Source organism: Nerophis ophidion, linkage group LG10 (genome assembly GCF_033978795.1).
Source record: "Nerophis ophidion isolate RoL-2023_Sa linkage group LG10, RoL_Noph_v1.0, whole genome shotgun sequence".
NCBI classification, from domain to species: domain Eukaryota; kingdom Metazoa; phylum Chordata; class Actinopteri; order Syngnathiformes; family Syngnathidae; genus Nerophis; species Nerophis ophidion.
In genome coordinates, this window is record NC_084620.1 from 14,068,197 (window position 1) to 14,094,002 (window position 25,806).

At 41.8% G+C, this 25,806-nt stretch overlaps 1 protein-coding gene across 12 annotated transcripts in view; it reads left to right on the forward strand.

Moving 5' to 3' along the window:
- The window catches only part of LOC133560244 (adhesion G protein-coupled receptor L3-like), a 422,550-nt gene that overhangs the window by 98,907 nt on the left and 297,837 nt on the right, over positions 1-25,806 (forward strand). For all 12 annotated transcript variants that reach the window (XM_061912548.1, XM_061912556.1, XM_061912551.1 and 9 more), the window contains exon 3: positions 22,019-22,175. In XM_061912548.1, the coding sequence (XP_061768532.1) occupies positions 22,121-22,175 (55 nt within the window). In that variant the 5' untranslated portion in view covers positions 22,019-22,120. The remainder of the gene's footprint in view (positions 1-22,018; positions 22,176-25,806) is intronic.

Sequence of the window (25,806 nt, forward strand, 5' to 3'; positions counted from 1 at the left end):
CTACTGTGTTTCAATCAATCAATCAATCAATCAATCAATCAATCAATCAATGTTTACTTGATAATCACAAATGTCTCAAAGGGCTGCAAAAGCCACAACGACATCCTCGGCTGTTCATTACAATTACAATCAGCTGGAAATCATTTTTATGGAGGCAGAACACAGACCTTTTACATGGTGCTGCATATCATATCATAGTTTATAATATCAAATATATCATATAAATTAATACATTGAATTAGCATATTTGGTGGGCGGTCAGTTGTGTTTTGATGCCACGCAAAAGTGGCGCGATGGAATGACGTCAGACGGCGACTAGAGACCTGTCAGCAGATTATATTTTTCTTCTGAGCATCTTTATGGATTGTTATAGTACTTCAATTGTTACTTTTTTGAGTAAATTATTATTGGCTTGTGGATTTCTAGAGTGAATGACACTGGTCTTTGAGGGTCTTTTGAGGAGGAACTATTGTTGTCTTACAAACATTTGTGTGGTGTTGCTTCCTTATTTGTGATTACTTTAAGCTAATTATCACATCCTATAGGGCTGGGGGATACGGCAAAAATAAAAAAAAAATAAAATATATATATATATTTATATAATCCGATCTCCATTAATATCACATTGTTTTTAACCTGCCGGTTTTATAACATCTGTCCTAAAAACAATGACCGTCCATCCATCCATTTTCTACCGCTTATTCCCTTTCGGGGTCGCGGGGGGCGCTGGCGCCTATCTCAACTACAATCGGGCAGAAGGCGGGGTACACCCTGGACAAGTCGCCACCTCATCGCAGGGCCAACACAGATAGACAAACAGCATTCACACTCACATTCACACACTAGGGCCAATTTAGTGTTGCCAATCAACCTATCCCCAGGTGCATGTCTTTGGAAGTGGGAGGAAGCCGGAGTACCCGGAGGGAACCCACGCATTCACGGGGAGAACATGCAAACTCCACACAGAAAGATCCCGAGCCTGGATTTGAACCCAGGACTGCAGGACCTTCGTATTGTGAGGCAGACGCACTAACCCCTCTGCCACCGTGAAGCCTTGAATTGCCGCAGGGCATATAGTATGAGCCTGCCTTGAATTACTGCCGGGTCAAACTCTCTTCGCAAAATAATTAGCGCATGCTTAGTATTACCGCCTGGTCAAACTCATGACGTTACGAGTGACACATCCCCTGTCATCATTTTCAAAATGGAGGAGGCTGATATCAATACCGGTAATTTGAAATCGCATAAAGGGAAGAAGATTAAGAGCTATTCAGTAGGATTTAAGGTCTAAGCTTACATCACACAAATTTTTTTACGGCATGCCTTTGGTAAGTGCCGGAGTGAGAAGAGGTTTTAGAATAATTAGCGCATGCTTACTTTTACCGCATGCCTTTGGTAAGCGCAGGACTGAGAAGAAGTTTTAAATTAGTTAGCGCCCAGGCGGCAATTCAAGCAAATACGGTAGTTGAACATTTTACTAACATTCAAAGTGAATAAAAAATACAAATTAAAAATAAGAAAAAACACTATGAAAATATACCAATACATTTTAGTTTACATGTTTTCAAGTAACAGAAAGCACACACAAGGATGTTATTCATCAGTTATTATTTCAACACTGGTGGTCCAACTATAGTATCAGAACCTGTCAAGTTACCATGAACAAACCAATGAAGATGTTTAATCTGTGGTCGCATCCACATCTGCCTGCAGTAGTAAGCGTTTTTTTCCACGCATTTTTAAGACAAGTAGTAGTCATATTTGCAAAGGAAACACATCACCTGACACGTAGAAGTCATTTGGGAAATGTTCAGCTTTGTTTTTCAGAGTTAGTTTTGTTGCGTTTGGGTCGCATGTTTGCGGTAGTCGTTTCCCCCAGATGCAGAAGGACGTCAAGAAGCAGTGTGCTGGTAAGATGCATATTTGTTCTGAAGGCAAAAAAAAAAATCAAACCAGCGTACCGCTGGGAACATGTAAGATGCTCGAGGCTAGCTTTAGCTTAGCATAGTAATGCAGAGAACATGGGAATCAAGAAACTATAAAAACTACAGAATAGCCTAACCCCAAAAAAACGGTGGCTGGTGCCAGGCAGCGTAAACGGTGAGGCAGGTATAAATACAATTGTAGCTCTCTGATTAGCGTCCTGACCACTAACCAAAGACAGGTGCAGAGAATTAGTGTCCATATCAACAGAGGCAGTATAAGAACAGAAATGAACACTCAACTAAAGAGACATTTTTACAACTGTGTGGCATATTGTTGCCGGATTTGTTACTACGAGGATGCGTCGACATGAACACAGCAAAGGTAAGATATAATGAATTTATTTAAGTAACAAAAACAGGCTAAGAACAAAAATACTGAAGCTAAGCAGAAAAGGCAAACAAAGGGAGCTAGCGTGGGAGATAGGAAAATGAACAGAAAAACTAACAACTTGGCACAAAGGCACACAACAGGGAAAACAAATCATTAGCGTGAGAGCTGGAATAAAAACAAAGGCGTAGCGTGAAAACTAGCGACAATATAAATGTGTGGCGTGAAAGCTAACGAGAAAAAAACATACGAGTCGTCACTGTTGCATGAAGGCAAACTAGGATCCCACAAAGACTGAACAGAAAAGGCTGGCTTATATAGGATGGTGATTAACAGAACAGGTGTGCGTCTTGAAACCACGGGAGGTGAAAATAATATGTAGCTATGGAAACAGACTAAAAACAGGAACTAAGGAGCCAATTACCAAAATGTGATACAGAAAAGAATCAAAACTACAACAGAGAACGATCCGAGCAGCGGATCGCAAGAGATATGACCAAATTAAACATGACAAGGGCATTTCAAGGACATCCTGCAAACAAACTATTCAAAGATATTCTCTATGGGCAAGTGGGATTTTTTTGGTGACACAGATCAGATTTTTTTTGACAGTCAAAACTCTCCAAAATGCTTTAAATCTGATCTTTTCACATTAGATTAAATCCACATCAGGAGGTATTTTATAGACCACCTGATTTTTTCAAATGTGACTTCGCGGTGTGACCCGTATGTGATTTTTTTTCGGCGATTTTGGGCGGTCACTGGGCAGTTGAATAGCGTATTGAATAATGTCACATCAAGAGCTGGTTTGTTTCTGTGTTATTTCTGCATCGCTGTTCTGTATTAGCGCCATGTTGGGGGATGATTCCCTAACTTGCTGCCTTTTGAGGTCGCATAAAATTTGCTACACCTGGAATTGGTATTCTGCCTTAAAAAAAAAAACAGTTTTTAACCACGTGTCCTTGTTCTGTATACAGTAAGTGGCGCTGATCAATATGGAATAAAGAAAAAAAACCTTCAGGCAGTAAAGCCATCTTTGGAAATATTATAAAATGACAGAGGCCAGATGACTCTGGTGTTCTTTTCATACTTCTTCTAAAATGTGTCTTTTTTTCTGCTTTTTTGTAGTACTGTTCTCTGCAAGCGGCAATGACATGGATAGAAAAAACTTGATGTGTCATTTTACAACCTTTGGAAGTACTATACAATACATAAAAGAGGTGGGCCGGTGCTTGTTTGTCAGGGTATTCTGCAATTCTGCTTTAAAAGCTGGTTTGGTTCCCTTTTTTAAATTTAAATTTTTTTCATTTTTTTTTTTTAAACAAGAGCTGTCTCTGCTCCGTGTCCAAATAAAAAGATAAGACTTTGGAAGTCCCCCTTTTCCTGAACTAATGACAAAAAAAACCCACAATTTGCCCTGTCCTGTTTCATTGTGATATTCATTGCTATGAGTTTTTGGAGTGGTTCAAAACTTTGCGAAGGTCACTTAAGGGAGTCTTTCATTTACATTATGCATGCAGATAGATCCACCGTGGAATTCTTAAAGCCATTCCTGCTTGCGTTTTAGACCTGAATTCTCACTCTTATAACGCGGATCCTCGCTCCTCCACAAGATTGATTATTGACTGCGTTCTGAATGCCCCCTAGCTTCCTCGTTTTCAGCAAATAACATTACACAAGAGTGCAATTAGCATTTTGGACTGAGGTCCCAGTTACTGATAATTCCACTCTAAAATGTGCTGTATTATAAGTGGACTTCCTAACACAGAAGATTACATATCCCACAGAGACTCTTTTTCTTTCCAGGCTAATCCCACAGCCCTTGTTTGCACCAATCCAAATCCTTTACTCCGAATCCATGTTGTGCATTTTTAATGGCTGCAGCTGTAATGCTGTAGTGCCTAATTCTGGCTGACATTTTTTTTTCTTTTTGAGCACATAGCTCTGGAGTGTCAGGCAGCAAATGCGATTTTCAGTTTGGCTTAGCTTGCTCGTTCTTCTATGTTATGACAACGGTAATTAAATATAACGTCAATAAAAATAATGCTTAACATTTAATTTTTCTTTTATTTAATGAAAATGTCCAATTTATACAATAGATTTGATTGTTGGATTTAGACTAGTGCAAAATCTATCACTCAATCAATCAGCCAATCATCAATAATTTAGAATGGTAACTCAATTTATAACGTACAAGTAATTTGAGAAACGAGTAATGAGAATGGTAGTAATTTTCCACCGCCCACAGCCAGAGATCGACACAACCTCGCCCTCCAGCTGCTGCAACTGAGAGAATGACTGCAAAGGACAACACCCACCAAATCAGAAAACAAAAACCATTAAAAACATGTCCGACTGTGTAGCAGCAGCACAATGAGTCTGCGCCACTCCAAAGCACTATATGTGACTGTACTATGGAGAAGGAGACGGCACTGAGACAGGGACGTCGATACTATGAGACGTGTTTATCAAACACAAGGAAGTGGAGTGTGTAATTAATCCAAAAAGGTATGTTGTGAATATGAGTTGTGTTTAACTGAGTGTTACCAGGAGTTGTTGAAGGTAGGTGTTGAGCGAGATGCGGAAGTCCAGCGAGGGCAAGGCAAGCTCGGAGGTCCGTGGGGCAGGTGAGAGGTCAAAGGCAGGAGGAGCAAGGCGTCAAGGTCCGTGTCCAGGCCGAGATCCGGGAAGGCAGCCAGGGAGCTGGAGGGAATTCGGAGAGACGAGACACACAACTCAAAATCAGGAAATGATGGAACGCTGTGGGATGACGACACAAGATGGTGACCACAGAGGAAGGGAACCACAGAGAGAGCGAATACACATAGGGAGAGAACTAAAGACGTGTAGGCTTACAGTACTGAGACAGGTAGTTACGTTCTGTCACTGGAACGCAGGACGCACTGTGTCAGGTGTGTTGATTTCGGATTGCTGTGGCAGGAGGGGAATGCCCGTGGGCGTGTCCAGAGGCGAGCTCAGGGGAGCGCACAAATGAATGAGAGGCGGCAGAAGCCTGAGCCGTAACACGATGGATCTGATCTATTTAAGGTTTGCATGTACTAAAACATAGCGGGGGGAGTGGTGGGCCAAGTACGGATTATATACATATAAATGTATATATATATATATATATATATATATATATATATATATATATATATATATATATATGTAATGTGTATATATATATATCCATCCATCCATCCATCATCTTCCGCTTATCCGAGGTCGGGTTGCGGGGGCAGCAGCCTAAGCAGGGAAGTCTGCAGACTTCCCTATCTCCAGCCACTTCGTCTAGCTCTTCCCGGGGGATCCCGAGGCGTTCCCAGGTCAGCCGGGAGACATAGTCTTCCCAACGTGTCCTGGGTCTTCCCCGTGGCCTCCTACCAGCTGGACGTGCCCTAAACACATCCCTCGGGAGGCGTTCGGGTGGCATCCTGACCAGATGCCCGAACCACCTCATCTGGCTCCTCTCGATGTGGAGGAGCAGCGGCTTTATGTTGAGCTCCTCCCGGATGGCAGAGCTTCTCACCCTATCTCTAAGGGAGAGCCCCGCCACCCGGCGGAGGAAACTCATTTCGGCCGCTTGTACCCGTGATCTTATCCTTTCGGTCATGACCCAAAGCTCATGACCATAGGTGAGGATGGGAACGTAGATCGACCGGTAAATTGAGAGCTTTGCCTTCCGGCTCAGCTCCTTCTTCACCACAACGGATCGATACAACGTCCGCATTACTGAAGACGCCGCACCGATCCGCCTGTCGATCTCACGATCCACTCTTCCCCCACTCGTGAACAAGACTCCTAGGTACTTGAACTCCTCCACTTGGGGCAGGGTCTCCTCCCCAACCCGGAGATGGCACTCCACCCTTTTCCGGGCGAGAACCATGGACTCGGACTTGGAGGTGCTGATTTTCATTCCGGATCTCTTCACACTCGGCTGCGAATGGATCCAGTGAGAGCTGAAGATCCCGGCCAGATGAAGCCATCAGGACCACATCATCTGCAAAAAGCAGAGACCTAATCCCGTGGCCACCAAACCGGATCCCCTCAACGCCTTGGCTGCGCCTAGAAATTCTGTCCATAAAAGTTATGAACAGAATCGGTGACAAAGGACAGCCTTGGCGGAGTCCAACCCTCACTGGAAACGTGTCAGACTTACTGCCAGCAATGCGGACCAAGCTCTGACACTGATCATACAGGGAGCGGACTGCCACAATAAGACAGTCCGGTACCCCATACTCTCTGAGCACTCCCCACAGGACTTCCCGAGGGACACGGTCGAATGCCTTCTCTAAGTCCACAAAGCACATGTAGACTGGTTGGGCAAACTCCCATGCACCCTCAAAAACCCTGCCGAGAGTATAGAGCTGGTCCACAGTTCCACGACCAGGACGAAAACCACACTGTTCCTCCTGAATCCGAGGTTCGACTATCCGGCGAAGCCTCCTCTCCAGTACACCTGAATAAACCTTACCGGGAAGGCTGAGGAGTGTGATCCCACGATAGTTGGAACACACCCTCCGGTCCCCCTTCTTAAAGAGAGGGACCACCACCCCGGTCTGCCAATCCAGAGGTACCGCCCCAGATGTCCACGCGAATCTGCAGAGTCTTGTCAACCAAGACAGCCCCACAGCATCCAGAGCCTTAAGGAACTCCGGGCGGGTCTCATCCATTCCCGGGGCCTTGCCACCGAGGAGCTTTTTAACTACCTCAGCGACCTCAGCCCCAGAAATAGGAGAGTCCACCACAGATTCCCCAGGGACCGCTTCCTCAAAGGAAGACGTGTTGGTGGGATTGAGGAGGTCTTCGAAGTATTCCCTCCACCGATCCACAACATCCGCAGTCCAAGTCAGCAGAACACCATCCGCACCATACACGGTGTTGATAGTGCACTGCTTCCCCTTCCTGAGGCGGCGTATGGTGGTCCAGAATCGCTTCGAAGCCATTCGGAAGTCGTTTTCCATGGCTTCCCCGAACTCTTCCCATGTCCGAGTTTTTGCCTCCGCGACCGCTAAAGCTGCACACCGCTTGGCCCGTCGGTACCCGTCCACTGCCTCCGGAGTCATATGAGCCAAAAGAACCCGATAGGACTCCTTCTTCAGCTTGACGGCATCCCTCACTGCTGGTGTCCACCAACGGGTTCTGGGATTACCGCCATGACAGGCACCAACAACCTTGCGGCCACAGCTCCAATCAGCCGCCTCGACAATAGAGGTTCGGAACATGGTCCACTCGGACTCAACCATCGCAGCCAACTCACCACCAGGTGGTGATTGGTAGAAAGCTCCGCCCCTCTCTTCACCCGAGTGTCCAAAACATAAGGCCGCAAATCCGATGACACAACTACAAAGTCGATCATGGAACTGCGGCCTAGGGTGTCCTGGTGCCAAGTGCACATATGGACACCCTTATGTTTGAACATGGTGTTTGTTATGGACAATCCGTGACGAGCACAAAAGTCCAATAATAAAACACCACTCGGGTTTAGATCCGGGCAACCATTCTTCCCAATCACGCCTCTCCAGGTTTCACTGTCGTTGCCAACATGAGCGTTGAAGTCCCCCAGTAGGACAAGGGAATCACCCGGGGGAGCACTTTCCAGTACTCCCTCGAGTGTACCCAAAAAGGGTGGGTACTCTGAACTGCTGTTTGGTGCGTAAGCACAAACAATTATTTGCAAAAAAAAAAAAGTTTATCAGTTTGAACATAAAATATGTTGTCTTTGTAGCATACTCAACCGAATATGGGTTGAAAAGGATTTGCAAATCATTGTATTCCGTTTATATTTACATCGAACACAATTTTTCAACTCATATATATATATATATATATATATATATATATATATATATATATACATAGCCATTTCCTACCGCATATTCCTTTTGGGGTCGCGGGGGGCGCTGGTGCCTATCTCAGCTACAATCGGGCGGAAGGCGGGGTGTATATATATATATATATATATATATATATATATGTATAGCGCTTTTCTACCCCTTTTTAAGGCCCAAAGCGCTTTGACACTATTTCAACGTTCGGCCATTTACACACACATTCACACACTGATGGTGGGAGCTGCCATGCAAGTCGCTCACCAGGACCCATCAGGAGCAAGGGTGAAGTGTCTTGCCCAAGGACACAACGGACATGACTAGGATGGTAGAAGGTCGGGATTGAACCAGTAACCCTCAGATTATATATATAATAAGCGGTAGGAAATGGATGGAAGAATAGATATATATATATATCAGTATGGAGAACATCAATACCCATCGCAGAGAATGCTAAAATGATTGGATGAGAGTGAGTGAGATTTAGGAGGTGAGTGTAACCAGGGCCAGCAAAGGCAGGCAGGGCGACTTGGGTATACAATATAAAGCTCCCTGATTAGCAATCAGAAGCAGGTTAGCCTCCTGATTACTAATTACAGGCAGGTGAGATTAATTAGCCCTCCCAACAACCACAGAGTAACCAAATGAAGGAGTGCTGAAATCAGAACTAAACAATAAACATAAGAATAAATACAAAACTTAAAACCTGAGACGTGACCCGGGCAACAGATCATGACAGTTTACTCTGTAGACCAAAATCATAAGTACGTCCAGCACAAATTTAGAAACACACATTAAGGTGAATTGACTTCATGAAAAGTTTTACTGCACCTGACCATTACCAACTTTTCCAAAACAACCCACAAGTCATCGTTTTTTTTGTTGTTGTCACGATACAGATACATTTTTTTTTTTACTGTAGTTAGAGAAAATTAATAACATTTTAGGGCTGGGCCATATAAAAGGCAAACTAAATAAATACATACAGTGGGGTGCAGGGACCCCTAGAGCTAGTTGTAGGGTCTCCCCAGCTAAATGACAGATAGTTAATAGTAATGGACCCTTATGTGATCCATATGTACACTCTGAGTTACATTAACATTTATATTATACATATGGGCCCATAGATATATAAATGCAGTATATATATATATATATATATATATATATATATATATATATATATATATAGCTTAGCTACTTTTATTTGAGAGTAACTTGTAGCTTAGTTTACTACATTTTCCAACTAGATAATCCATTTAGCGTGGCAAATATATTTTCTGCAAATATGAAGAACATACCCTGATTATCATTAATAATTTAGCGCTCGCAATGTGATTCATCAAGACTGAAACTGTTCCGCAGCTGCTGTTTTGCGTCTATATTAGCACGTTAGAAATGTGTGCGCGAACTGGCAGTTGTGTACAAATGGCTTTGGCGAAAGGGAGCGATCAACCTGCAACGAGAGAATGGAGAGAGAATCCTGCGCCCTACGTCCGTATGTGTGTCACCATATATTGACTGTCATAAAAAAATTATTAGCTATGTCTATTCGGCATACATGTTTCAAATGATTTGTTTTGGTGTCTACTGGCATTTTTTTTTTTTTTCAAATAGTAGATCTCCAATATGAAAAAAACGTCTTGCAATATACATTGTCATGCATTGTTGCATGAGACTTAGACTTAGACTAACTTTATTGATCACAAGAGAAATTGTTCCACAAAGTAGCTCAGTTACAAAGGATGGAAAGGATCGTGCACACAAGGGCACAAAAAGAGGGTGAAAACAACAGGTATAATGTAGACCAAAAATGTACCATAGTAGTAATATAAAATATAACATGTAATATTCACATATTATATATACAGTATATAATATATACTGATATATTATATTATATTGTTTTATAACATATACAATATATATGCATCTATCCATCCATTTCCTACTGCTTGTCCTTTTCGGGGTTTGCGGGGGGTGCTGGTGCCTATCTCAGCTGCATTCGCGCGGAAGGCGGTGTACACTTTGGACAAGTCGCCACCTCGTCGTAGTATATAACAAAACCCATGTACATTACATGCATTTTTTAGTCATTGCACATGCACTATCACAACAGTCGCACCTCTCAGAGAGCACCTAAGTTTTGACATGCTAAAAATATGTTCTGTTGTCACAATTCTATATCACCCAAATGGTGTACATTTTGGATTGTTGCAACATATAAAGTCATGAATATCAACTTACAGTTTGCACACGCTGTTTAGCATGTGGTATTTGGATCTTAGTAGATCACACCCCTATTGTGGTTGGGTCCAGTAAATGTATCATTGACAGCGGGATGATGAGGGAAAAAAAATACTTTGTTTGTATTCAAGGAGCAAAGCGATCCATCACTGAGTGTTTGAGGTCTTTGGTAAGATCAGGCACCTCGAGACTTTCTTTTTTTCCAGCCCTGAGAGAATTTGCCTCGACAAGAGAGGAGAATATTGCTCTCTTTGTGCGCACACGTCCCCCAGGAGAATGTTTGCCCACACCAATCAAACTCTATTCTGAGGACCCGTGGACCCTGACACTGCTTCCTTCTCCACGCGTGCTTAGCCAAAGGAGGTGTGTGGTGGGGGACCCCTGAGTTTGGTCAAGGATTAACAACCATGAAAGCCTCAGAAATTGTTAGCAGGATTTTAATGCACAAACCTGCAATTGACTAACTAATTATTTACTTTGGAGTGCAGAAATCATCGCATTAGCTTGTAGTGATGTAAGTCTACCAAAATCTCTCGATACGATGTTATTACGGTATTAAGTCCAAAGTACGATATTATTGTGGTATCTGTCTCAAAAAAGACTTGGTAAAAATGTTATAGTGCGTAAAATGAATTCGGAGGAATGTTTAGGATTAAAAACACTTACAGTAGATGAACACAAACAATGCGAAAATGTTCTAATCATATTTTTTTTCTGCAAACAAGTATTACTAAGTGCAAATAGTTGTGCAGGAACATCTACTGTTTCAAACAAATATCTAAACAAACTTACTGTTGAGTGTCTTAAAAGTGACAACGTAAACAGCTAATATAACAATTGTCAAGTCAAGCAATAATTTTAACATTAGTGTCTTTCAGATTTTACCTAATGAGAAGTAGTTTCCATACATCCATCTTCTTCCGCTTATCCGAGGTCGGGTCGCGGGGGCAGCAGCCCAAGTAGGGAAGCCCAGACTTCCCTCTCCCCAGCCACTTCGTCCAGCTCGTTCCCAGGCCAGCCAGGAGAGATAGTCTTCCCAACGTGTCCTGGGTCTTCCCCGTGGCCTCCTACCAGTCCGACGTGCCCGAAACACCTCCCTAGGTAGGCGTTCGGGTGGCATCCTGACCAGATGCCCGAACCACCTCATCTGGCTCCTCTCGATGTGGAGGCGCAGCGGCTTTGCTTTGAGCTCCTCCCGGATGACAGAGCTTCTCACCCAATCTCTAAGGGAGAGCCCCGCCACCCGGCGGAGGAAACTCATTTCGGCCGATTGTACCCGTGATCTTGTCCTTTCGGTCATGACCCAAAGCTCATGACCATAGGTGAGGATGGGAACGTAGATCGACCGGTAAATTGAGAGCTTTGCCTTCCGGCTTAGCTCCTTCTTCACCACAACGGATCGATACAGCGTCCGCATTACAGAAGACGCCGCACCGATCCGCCTGTCAATCTCATCGAGATCGATCATGAGAAGCAGTGTCTTCCACTGTGGAAATGTGGTTTCTGAAAAACGTGATATATATACCATACAAATCGATGTATAGCTTTGATGGCTTCAAATATCTTTTCTGGGTGATAGTTTATGAATTGGCGACTTGTCCAGGATGTACACTGCCTTCCATGCGAGCGCAGCTGGGTAGGCTCCAGCCCCCCTCGCGACATCGAAAGAGACGAGCTGTGGATATTAGAAAAACGGATCGAAGATTTATCGAGTAGCTTTTCGGTTTACTCGTATTTACCATGTTGACCAGTATTTTTTTGGTGATTACTTCTGTGCGCTGAAACATGACCGGCTGGCTCTGTGCCACGTTGAAAAAGCTCCAGACAAAAACAGCATGCTTTGCTTTGCAGAATGCAGACTTTCTTATCACCGCCAATGAGATTACGTTCTCGTCAGGGTTGGTTTGTGTGTTTGGTAGCAACATCGTTTAAAGGCGCCATATGTAAAAATCTGGCTAGAAATGGTACTGCAGTCACGGTCAAAATTCTGCAGTCCCCTCCCCGTCTCCCTAACTGAGGTTTCCAGATTCGTAGTCGAACCCAACTCGATCGACTGGGCTACTCCAAGGAACATCAAACTTCCACTGCCTCTTACTAGGAGTTGAGGTGCTGGGACCATAATATCTGAATTGACAAACGTTTTGTCAATAACAAATTTCTAACACATTTTTCACAGAAATTATGCTATTTTCAGGAAGAAGTACATCATGCCTGCGTAACATATCACAACAAATGGCAATCATATGGTTATTTTCAGTACTATCAGAAAACAAAGACTAAAATGAATATCAAACATTGCTAGCAATGGTTAAAGTTAAAAAAAAGTTAAAGTACCAATAATTGTCACACACACGCTGTGTGTGGCGAAATTACTCTCTGCATTTGACCCATCCCCCTTGGTCACCCCCTGGGAGGTGAGGGGAGCAGTGGGCAGCAGCGGTGGCTGCGCCCGGGAATCATTTTTGGTGATTTAACCCCCAATTCCAACCCTTGATGCTGAGTGCCAAGCCGAAAGGTAATGGTCCCATTTTTATAGTCTTTGGTATGACTCGGTTATACTTGTGAAAGTGGGTAGAGCCGCCTAATCTATGCCCAAAACTAAAGAGATGGCATTTTATCAAGGTATGCCTATAAGCTACGGTTTCAGATTGCCATATTACTTGGTACATGTTGTCCACAATATGCAAACACAAATGAGGTACTATTTTATCATGTGATTCGGCTGTCTCCATATTTCACATTGCCATGACAGCCGTGCTAATGTTAGAACCCATTTTCTCAGCATATTGAGAATGAAATAGGCACTGAAACTACTCATATCCACGTAAGTTTTATACGTTGAAAATATACAGTGTTTTGCCCTGTCAGTTGGATTACACATCGAAATACAGGCTAACGGGAATATGTCGATGTGTCATTGACCATGAATTGATTAACGTGGACCCCGACTTAAACAAGTTGAAAAACTTATTCGGGTGTTACCATTTAGTGGTCTATTGTATGGAATATGTACTGTACTGTGCAATCTACTAATACAATCTTCAATCAATCAGAAAAGACTGGGATAGCATGCTAGCTAGCTTTGTTAGACAAGATCATAGACTCCATTGGACAATGTAGTTTACATACGAAACCTCCATTTCCATTTCTTACAAGTAATAAGAAAACTTACATGCTTTGCTTACCCATAAATGAGGAAATTAGCAAGTTTGGCGTCGGATGAAAAAATTGTCTCCTCCTTCTATTGTCTGTATCTTTCAAAGGCATCCCCGATACAATCCTCGTTTTGTTCCTGACTTTGTCATGAATAAGTTGAGAATCATAACGACGCCTTTTAGATTTACTAAGGATTGACATGTTGAGTAACTTTTCCAGTGGCAGTAGCTAGACGAAGATGGCGGTGCGTAACAGGCAACCTAGATGGACCACACTCACGTACTTTGTAATTGGTCAAACGGTGGAGGGCGGGACATAGAAATGAAAAGTGACAAGATTTCGGGGCTGTAAATCTAATTTTGAAATGAGCATACCCCGGCTGAACTACTGTTATCAGTTATCGAGGTATTCGAAAAGAACATGATTTATTAATAAGGCCTTTTGACATATCAGGGCCATTTAATGATGACTTGACATGAAATTATTACATATGGCTCACTTAAGTATGTATGGATGGATTTTCATGACATTTTCAGTAAATGTAGAAAAAACAAAAACAATCCTCTTACCTACTACGATTACGAACACACCCGCGCTGTGCAGAGGATTCTGTGAGATGTAGTTTATTTTCAGACCTGGCCAACACTAAAGAGCCAGAAAACAACTGCACTCATCAAAGTTTTTCTTTGATACCGTCACACGGTCTTCAATACTGTTACACTCTTATTGGTCAGGTCTTAGCCATCATTAGAAGGACACTATAGACCCGCCAACATGATAAATAAATAGTCAAAAAGTAATCAAATATCCCATCTGCTGCTCCTGTAAAAGCTGTCTTGTTTCCTGCAAAGAACGTAGGTGTGGACGCTATGATGCAGTTTTTTTTAAAGAAGGTTTTATTGGATTTTGTACACTTGGCACGGCATCGAGTAATGATATTGAAATGCGATGCACTGGTGGGATCAGCGTTATTGACACTGGCATTTGATTCAGACGCTGAGCTGAAATTGATGTTGTTTGTGCATTTTTATCCCCTCTTCCTTCTCCTTCTCCTCCCATCTGACCGGGAATGAAGTGGAAAATTATGCATGTGCAGTTAGTTACGAGGAAATTGAGAGCTGAAGTCGAAAATACAAATAAAACAAGCTGGCAAACAAACACCAGAGGCTGGCAAATGATTGCCGTCGTTAGCTATGTGGGCGTTGCCTGGATTGAGGTTCACGTGCCATATGCTTGACAACACAACAAAGTAAAACGCTAGGCAAAGATCCTCTCTGCTGTTTTAAAGGACCTACCGCAAATATGTTGGTCAAAGATCCTCTATTGCAGTGGTTCTCAAATGGGGGTACGCATACCCCTGGGGGTACTTGAAGGTATGCCAAGGGGTACGTGAGATTTTTTTTTTAAATATTCTAAAAAATAGCAACAATTCAAAAATCCTTTATAAATATATTTATTGAATAATAATTCAACAAAATATGAATGTAAGTTCAGAAAATGTTAAAAGAAATGCAACAATGCAATATTCAGTGTTGATGTTGTAGGCACAATACCAATGTGAGCAATTTGCAAAATGCGCAACCGCATTTTGCTAATTTATATAACGCGCAATCTTTTTGCAAATTGCTTCCAGCTATATATTTGAATAATTTGTGGTGCACATTTTGCAAATCAATGCGCGCAAATACATGTTTTTGGTGTCAAAATAATTTATTAAATACTTATGTAAATCTATTAATTTGTAGTCAGGACAATATAACTGAGTATTGCCCTCAAATCAGTCCAACCCTAACCCTAACCACTATACAGTGTACATCCACAACTAAACTACTACCACAACTTGGTTTACTATTCATAAATTATAATAATGTAGGGTTACTGACTAAACCATCCACAAAATCTCGTCTTAAATCTCGTCTTGCGATATGCAAATTGCTTGCGCACAATGGAAATGACGTATAATTTGCAAAGTAAGCGAGATTGGTGAAATGCTTACAACATTTACAGCTAGATTTTTTGTGGACATGTTCCATAAATATTGATGTTAAAGATTTATTTTTTTGTGAATAAATGTTTAGAAATGAGTTCATGAATCCAGATGGATCTCTATTACAATCCCCAAAGAGGGTACTTTAAGTTGATGATTACTTCTATGCGTAGAAATCTTTATTTAGAATTGAACCACCTGTTTATTTTTCAACAAGTTTTTAGTTATTTTTATATCTTTATTTCCAAATAGTTCAAGAAAGATCACTACAAATGAGCAATATTTTGCTCTGTTATACAATTTAATAAATCAGAAACTGATGACATAGTGCTTTATTTTACTTTTTTAAGTCTTTTTTTCAACCAAAAATGTTTTGCTCTGATTAGGGGGTTCTTGAATTAAAACATGTTCACAGGGGGTACATCACTGAAAAAAGGTTGAGAACCACTGCTCTATTGGGCAGGGTTGCTCTGAATTACACCCTGGCTGAGGTCACGCGTATCCATCATAACAGTAACCTTGCCAATATTCCTGATATGTGTTGTAGAAAGGGCCTGATGTCAGCACAAACCCAAAGGAAAATATATTGATGCACTTGAGGCTGTAATTGCTGCCAAAGGTGCATCGACAAAGCATTGAGCAAAAACTGTGCATACATGTGGTATTTTTGTTTTTGATCAATTTAGATAGATAGATAGTACTTTATTGATTCCTTCAGGAGAGTTCCTTCAGGAAAATAAAAATTCCAGCAGCAGTGTACAGAGTTGAGATCAATTTAAAAAAAGTAAGTAACGGGGGTTTAAATGGAAACAAAATAGAGAAATATTACAATAACAATAAAAAATAAAAAGCAACAATGGGAATAAAAATATAACAGTAAAACAAGAATATAACAAGAGAAAGTAGGCAGTAGCAACCATGTTATGAAAACGTATTGCACTGTTATTTTTTTGCATCCCCTGTCATCCTTGTACCCCCCGCCCCAGAGAGGAGTTGTACAGTCTAATGGCGTGTGGGACAAAAAAGTTTTTGACAACAATTTAAAAAAACAAAAAAAAACTTTTCTCACTGTCATTATGGGCGGTTCTGTTTAGAATTTTGAGGACAACAATAAATGTATTCTATTTTGGAAATGTTTGTAACATAACAAAATGTGTATAAAGTGAAGCGCTTTGAAAACTTTCCGGATGCACTGTGTGTGTGTGTATATATATATATATATATATATATATATATATATATATATATATATATATATATATATATATATATATATATATATATATACACACACTCACACATATATATATATATATATATATATATATATATATATATATATATATGTGTGTATATATATATATGTATATATATATATACATATACATATATATATATATACATATATATATATATATGTATATATACATATATATATATGTGTATATATATATATGTGTGTATATATATATGTATATATACATATATGTATATATACATATATATATATGTGTATAATGTGACCTCGGACTACGTTAAGGTAACGTGTGGAGTTCCCCAGGGTTCGGTCCTTGGCCCTGCACTCTTCAGCATCTACATGCTGCCGCTAGGTGACATCATACGCAAATACGGTATTAGCTTTCACTGTTATGCTGATGACACCCAACTCTGCATGCCCCTAAAGCTGACCAACACGCCGGATTGTAGTCAGCTGGAGGCGTGTCTTAATGAAATTAAACAATGGATGTCCGCTAACTTTTTGCAACTCAACGCCAAAAAAACGGAAATGCTGATTATCGGTCCTGCTAGACACCGAACTCTATTTAATAATACAACTCTAACATTTGACAACCAAACAATTAAACAAGGCGACACGGTAAAGAATCTGGGTGTTATCTTCGACCCAACTCTCTCCTTTGAGGCACACATTAAAAGCGTTACTAAAACGGCCTTCTTTCATCTCCGTAATATCGCTAAAATTCGCTCCATTCTGTCCACTAAAGACGCTGAGATCATTATCCATGCGTTTGTAGCATTAAAAGATTACAGTTGGTACAAAATGCGGCTGCTAGACTTTTGACAAGAACAAGAAAGTTTGATCACATTACGCCTGTACTGGCTCACCTGCACTGGCTTCCTGTGCACTTAAGATGTGACTTTAAGGTTTTACTACTTACGTATAAAATACTACACGGTCTAGCTCCATCTTATCTTGCCGATTGTATTGTACCGTATGTCCCGGCAAGAAATCTGCGTTCAAAGGACTCCGGCTTATTAGTGATTCCCAAAGCCCAAAAAAAGTCTGCGGGCTATAGAGCATTTTCCGTTCGGGCTCCAGTACTCTGGAATGCCCTCCCGGTAACAGTTCGCGATGCCACCTCAGTAGAAGCATTTAAGTCTCACCTTAAAACTCATTTGTATACTCTAGCCTTTAAATAGACTCCCTTTTTAGACCAGTTGATCTGCCGTTTCTTTTCTTTTTCTTCTATGTCCCACTCTCCCGTGTGGAGGGGGTCCGGTCCGATCCGGTGGCCATGTACTGCTCGCCTGTGTATCGGCTGGGGACATCTCTGCGCTGCTGGTCCGCCTACGCTTGGGATGGTTTCCTGCTGGCTCCGCTGTGAACGGGACTCTCGCTGCTGTGTCTTGGATCCTCTTTGGACTGGACTCTCGCGACTGTGTTGTATCCATTGTGGATTGAACTTTCACAGTATCATGTTAGACCCGCTCGACATCCATTGCTTTCCTCCTCTCTAAGGTTCTCATAGTCATCATTGTCACCGACGTCCCACTGGGTCATTATTGTCACCAATGTCCCACTGGGTGTGAGTTTTCCTACCGAGGATGTCGTGGTGGTTTGTGCAGCCCTTTGAGACACTAGTGATTTAGGGCTATATAAGTAAACATTGATTGATTGATTGATATATATATATATATATATATATATATATATATATATATATATATATATATATATATATATATATATATATATATATCCCGTCTCGGTCTTCACAGTGGCAGAGGGGTAGTGCGTCTGCCTCACAATACGAAGGTCCTGAGTAGTCCTGGGTTCAATCCTAGGCTCGAGGTCTTTCTGTGTGGGGTTTGCATGTTCTCCGTGTGATTGCGTGGGTTCCCTCCGGGTACTCCGGCTTCCTCCCACTTCCAAAGACATGCACCTGGGGATATGTTGATTGGCAACACTAAATTGGCCCTAGTGTGTGAATGTGAGTGTGAATGTTGTCTGTCTATCTGTGTTGGCCCTGCGATGAGGTGGCGACTTGTCCAGGGTGTACACCGCCTTCCGCTCGATTGTAGCGGAGATAGGCACCAGCGCTCCTCGTGACCCCAAAGGGAATAAGCGGTAGAAAATAGATGGCTATATCCCGTCTCTGATATCGCTGTTTTGCCACAGGGGCTGTAATCAGCGCGTTAAGTCACCCGCTGTCTGCTAATGTGCTTCCTTTTAGCTTATGTCCAGAATCAAGCCTGGCTGTAATGGCTTGTTTGTGGGGTCTAGTGCCAATTGCTTCTGGTGGCTGATTAATGGCCAACTGTTGTCATGGCAACTTACCTTCGCCATGCATAGTTGTTGTACTTTGAAAAAACAGCAGAGCGCTGCTGTCACGCAGATGATCTTTGACGAGTTGTGGGTCCTTAAAACAGCTGCCGCATTGAACAAAGAAAGCCACACGACCCATTTTGGGCCCTGAATTGTAATTTGGAAATCATCACCTTAACGCATAGCTGCTCCTTATTTTATGTCTGAAATTGTTATATTCCATTCCATAATAACTACATGTTATACATATTGGTTTTAATATATCACATATTTTATTGCATTTTCAAATTGTGGAGTATATTTGATGCAGAAATCTCTTAAAATAAGGCAGTGTCATAGTCCTGGTTAGGGCACAGTGACTTGCATGTCAATTTGCAATTGTTGTTATATTTAAATATGAAAAGTATATGTAAAAAAAAGTATGTCTAATATTGTTTTGATATATTTATTTCATTTAATGTGCATTTGTGCAGAAAGATGATCTTTAACGATTAGGTCGTCTGTGATGCACTCGCAGTAGCAGGCGTAATCTGCTGTAATCTCTGCAAAACGATAGGATTGGTAACACTGACATTTAACCCTTTTATCTTCTTAATCCTCCACCCCCAAAATCCCAGATTAGTATAATCAGATTGTTTGTGTTGGAGATAATAAATAGACGGCTTTATTATGAGGAAACATGTCAAAGACGGGGACATTATTGCTCTACTGTATATTGTTTGTCATCATTTTAGATAAGATGCAAAGACGTTTTATTTTGACGCTGTTTCAGCCCACCAAATATCACTGAATAACTGAAGTATGATACAATATATGATGTGTAAAAACAATATTTTTGGACAATGACATACAGTGTACTGCAAAGGTGTTTTAATCTAAATAACATACTATCCATCCATCCATCCAATTTCTACCGCTTATTCCCTTTGGGGCCGCGGGGGGCGCTGGTGCCTATTTCAGCTACAATCAGGCGGAAGACGGTGTACACCCTGGACAAGTCGCCACCTCATCGCAGATGCCATACTATACCAACTTTATTCATGAAGCCCTTTAAAAACAACCACAGTTGAAAAACAAAGGGCTTTACACCACAAATAAATACAGGCAAAGAACAGACTAAAATATATAATTTAAAACAGAGGTAAAATACACACATATATATCCATGCACTTAGAAAGAGCGGATAAAAAATATCTTAAGAGCAATTTGTTAGATAAAAAGGCAGTTAAAAAGTTAGAAAATAGTAAATAGTAAAGACTACATATGATTAAGGGCCTACTGAAATGAGATTTTCTTATTCAAACGGGGATAGCAGGTCCATTCTATATGTCATACTTGATCATTTTGCGATATTGACACATTTTTGCTGAAAGGATTTAGTAGAGAAAATCGACGATAAAGTTCGCAACTTTTCGTCGCTCTTAAAAAAGCCTTGCCTTTCCCGGAAGTAGTGGGTGTGACATCACAGATTGTCGGACTCCTCACATCCACCCATTGATTGCAATCATGGACGCTAGCAGCACGAGCGATTCTGACCGAGAAAGCGACAATTTACCCATTAATTGGAGCGAGGATGAAAGATTCGTGTTCGAGGATACTGATAGCGACGGAGTAGGGAAAAAAAAAAAAGCGACAGCAGTGTGAGCGTTTCAGATGTAATTAGACACATGTACTGGAATAATTCTGGAAGATCTCTTATCTGCTTATTGTTTTAATAGTGTTTTAGTGAGATTTTAAAGATTTTAAAGTAAAGATTGTAAAGCCATACCTCAAGGTCAGATGGCTGCGTTGAACACACTGTGTCGCAGAGAGAAGCCGAGGAGCCAAGCTCACAGCTGCTGCAGAACGATGAATAATCCACGGATGTCTTCGGTAAGATATATATCATAATTTCCCCATTCAAAAACATGCTGGTTGACGTAGAGAAAACATGTTCGCTTGACCGCTCTGCTTTCACAACAAACAAAGAAACTCCGGCTGGGTCTCGGTGCTAAAGACAGCTGGAATCCACCGCTTTCCACCAACAGCATCGTTCTTTATAGTCTCCATTATTAAATGAACAAATTGCAAAAGATTCAGCAACACAGATGTCCAAAATACTGTGTAATTATGCGGTTAAAGCAGACGACTTTTAGCTGTGTGCGTGCGCAACGCTAATATTTCCTCACAGTCCGTGACGTCACGCGTATACATCATCATTCCGCGACGTTTTCAACAAGAAAGTCCCGGGAAATTTAAAATTGCAATTTAGTAAACTAAACCGGCCGTATTGGCATGTGTTGCAATGTTTATATTTCATCATTGATATATAAACTATCAGACTGCGTGGTCGGTAGTAGTGGGTTTCAGTAGGCCTTTAAAAAACTCATAAAAAAAAAAATATATATAATTATTCATAAAAAAGTTAATACTGATTTGTAATGATTTCACTATTATAAAATGATAAATTATAAAAAATCTTTGAACACTTGGAATTATGAAGATGTAGGAGCATTGATACAACAATAGAACAATGAACTTGATGCTTCGTGTTAAACCGATGGACACACACACACACACACACACACACACACACACACACACACACACACACACACACACACACACACACACACACTAATAAGTGAGGTCATGTTGCTGGCTTGTGAACACTGCCTGAGACGATGGGCGTGGTTTATAGTAAACATGCAATTGAGCTGCCCCACATATTATGAATATTAATCAACACTAGTAGAGTTTGATTGATCAGCACTCACTACAACATAATTAAAACTCAGATCATCATTTCCTTTCCAGGTTTGGGGGTGTGAGGACGTCTTGACTGTGACTGATAGCGTAGAGAGCTCGACAAATGCTATGTCAGGATCGCTGCTGTGCATACATTTAATGTACGTTTATGTTCTTTTTTTTTTCCAGGAGGAATCTGACATAAGCAAATAGTTGTAATCTGTCTGCTACCAGACCTCAGTGCTGACCTCCACCGTGACCTTTAGCAGCGGGCGGTAAGAGGAGGAGGCCATGTGGACCGCACGCCTGCTAGTCCTCGCCAGCCTCTTTGCACCGGCCACTATGGGTAAGTCTTGATTTAATTACTCTTTAGTAACTGTAATTATTACAAGGTAAAGTAATTGAAAATAACTTTAAAAAAAAATCTGGCATAAAAAATTGAATAATGTTTTGTGAGAGCAGAGTGTTTGTGTGTGCCTTTAAAGAAGAATAACACTTTTTTGGAATTGTGTCTATCATTCGTAATTCTTATGTGAGACAAGAACACGTGTGTTTGTCTTTACTGTAAATTCTAAATCTTGAAAAACTGCTAGTTCAAGGCGGCTAACAATGTAACTAATCGGTTTCATTTATTCTGCCTATACGGCACTCAAAAACACATTTAAAAATCGCCAAAAACGCTCTCATTTACATACCGGGACCTGGATACTAACCAAGCGACAGTATTATTGTTATTGTAAGAGCTAATACAGAGGAACTACTTTTATAGCATTGCCTTCCTCATACTGCTTCTCTGAACACGAGCGAATAGCAGCTCCAGACTTCCCAAACCTGAACAAAATAAACAAAACTTCACAATCATGGGAGGACGGTGGGAGGTGGGAGGAGTTGGCGGCGGGTTGCCAGACCAAGTGTCCTCAAATCCGTCTGGGACGAGTCGGATGGCGGTGGTCGACAAGTCCTCCGGCCAAGTCCTAGGCGTTGCTGCTGTTGGCCCAGAGGGTGTCCATGAATTGGCCACATTCTTGGCCGACAAGGGGGCCGCGTGCGGGCGGCTGATTCCCGGTTGTGCGGCAGGAAAGCTGGAGCTGACTCCAGGACAAGGGTTGACGATGAGCCTGCCAGAGACGATGATAGCGGGTCGTGGACCCACCGAAAACATGTCCAGGCTGAAGCAGTAGGCGGCTGCGCTGGAGACGTGTCCCGAGCTGGAGCAGCAGGCCCACTCAGGTTGCCGGTGGCGTCTGCAGGCCCACTACTGAAACAGATAGTTCCTCCATCTCCCGCTCCTTCAACACCTTCTGGTACCAGTCGTCCATCAATCCCGCGCTGTACTTCTCTGGAAGGTCAGGAATTTGTGTATGCAGTTGGAAGGGAGTCTACACAGCATGACGTCAGAGCACGCCGATGCGCATGACCGTCTCTTCCGTGCCCGTTTCCTTGCGAGTATTGTCGGCAGTGTGACATCACAAGGCTCCGACAAATCCAAACGATGGACGGGGGCCAAAGCAGGGCACACAAACTGCAAATGTGCATCTATGGCTGGAGGAGCAAAGCCGAAGCAGCTGTCCGGGTCCGGCGAAGGCGAGACACCTGCGGTAAGAGTGCTGGGCACGATCTCAGGGTGCGTTGAGAGCGGGGAAGGTAGAGGCTGAGCCTCCGCCACCTTTGTCATGAGCCACCCACACGCCGTCATTGATATTTTCCTCAAGTTCCTCTTCCTCCTACTCCTCTTCTTCCGAAGACAGCCAAGATGAGAGGGAGTCAGCCTTCATCTCCTTCCACAGCCCTCCCCTGTCCTTCCTTGAAAGAAACACTCCACCAGGCGGGCGTAATCCTTCGTCTGACTCGCCTTGACCGGGTGGAGGGATGCGTGGGTCCTGGGTTTCGTGACAGCTGGCCAAAGCCGCTGAGGTCGTCTTCTACCCGCTTTGACACCTTGGGTGGACAAATTAGCATTGTAGCTCGACTGAACGGAGCAGACAGGGATCGTGTCGCCATCTGGCCCAACAATCCACTTTTTTCGTCTGTAGCGTACAGCGAACAATGGACCAAAAACTAAGACAGGGAAAACAATGATTAGGAGCAGAAACAGGTGAGGACGCTAATCAATAACAGGTGCGGCTAATCAGCCACCTAGCAACAAGAAAACAAAACCAAGGGAGCATTGAAAAACTTAACTGGCCACTAAACTAAGGAGAATAATCCACAGACTCTAACATGGTGTGACAAATCACAACAGTGTTGCCTCAGCCAGGAAGTTGTCTTTGCCCTTAAGTTGACTGTGCCAGTCTTGTCTTATGTTGAGGCCTGCAAAGTGTTTATTAGGGCTGCGAATCTTTGGGTGTCCCACGATTCGATTCAATATCGATTCTTGGGGTCGCGATTCGATAATATATCGATTTTTTTCCGACTCGACGCGATTCTCGATTCAAAAACGATATTTTTCTGATTCAAAAGGATTCTGCATTCATTCTATACATAGGATTTCAGCAGGATCTACCCCAGTCTGCTGCCATGCAAGCAGAGTAGTAGATTAAAAAAAAAAAAAGCTTTTATGATTATAAAGGACATTTTTTATCAACTGATTGCAATAATGTAAATTAGTTTTAACTATTAAACGAACCAAAAATATGACTTATTTTATCTTTGTGAAAACATTGGACACAGTGTGTTGTCAAGCTTATGAGATGTGATGCAAGTGTAAGCCACTGTGACACTATTGTTTTTTTATTATTTTTACAAATGTCTAATGATAATGTCAATGAGGGATTTTTAATCACTGCTATGCAGAAATTTTAACTAATATTGATACTGTTGTTGATAATATTCATTTTTGTTTCACTACTTTTGGTTTGTTCTGTGTCGTGTTTGTCTCCTCAATTGCTCTGTTTATTGCAGTTCTGAGTGTTGCTGGGTCAGGTTTGGTTTTGGAATTGGATTGCATTGTTATGGTATTGCTGTGTGGTGGTTTGTTGGATTGATAAAAAAAAAATCGAAAATCGATTCTGAATCGCACAACATATTCGATTCGATTCGTATTCGAATCGTATTTTTACCACACCCCTAGTGTTTATACTGCAAGCATTGTACTTGTTACACACTCGCTGTTAGATTGTAACGTGCATCTTAGTTGTAGTTTCGGTTACCAAATTCGGAAGTGTTAAAATTGTTAAAATGTAACATCGCTAATGCTAATCTTTCGTATGTCTATGGAAAATCCAATGAAAATTAGCATTGCTAAAATGTGGAACCTTACTTTACTTTCGAGCGCCTTTTTCTTCCGTTGTTGGCATGGAAAATTGCCAACAACAATTTTCCAGCGGAGTCTTCTCCAACTTCTTGATTGTACGGACATTGGTCAGTACCTAAAAAAGTACCGGATTTGGTACCCATCTGTAGACAGAACTTTAGGTATATATGGCAACCTTTGATCGCTGCTTTGTACAAGTTGTCACTAGTTCTTGAAAATGGCAGAAAATGTAAAAATTGATTGTCGAAACCCCAGTAAGGCAATAATGGAAATTAATAGTGTTTAGTCAGGGAGCTAAAGACACGTCTTACTGTTCCTCGTATCTCGCTACAGTTCGGTGTCGGATTCTCCAATCTGCATCCAGTTATATCCATTATCCATTTCTTCTTTTGTTTGCTGAAGGAGCTGACCTTCGACCCCTAACAAATTACAATCAAACCAGCAAATCAGAATCTGAGCGTTTCGACCGAGAGGAGAAGAATGCAGATTTGGCCCGTACACAATTTGAGATTTATGGTGTATTTTACCTAAAGAAACTTGATATGGTGTTCCGTTGGGATTTAATATTGAATTAAAAAAACAGTTTTAAGGACATACTGCAGGTCAAAGATCCTTTGTATGACAAACGCACTGTTGTTTGTAAGGACCTACTGCAAGAAGTCAAAGATCCTCTATACCAGGGGTCACCAACGCGATGCCTGCAGGCACCAGGTTGCCCGTAAGG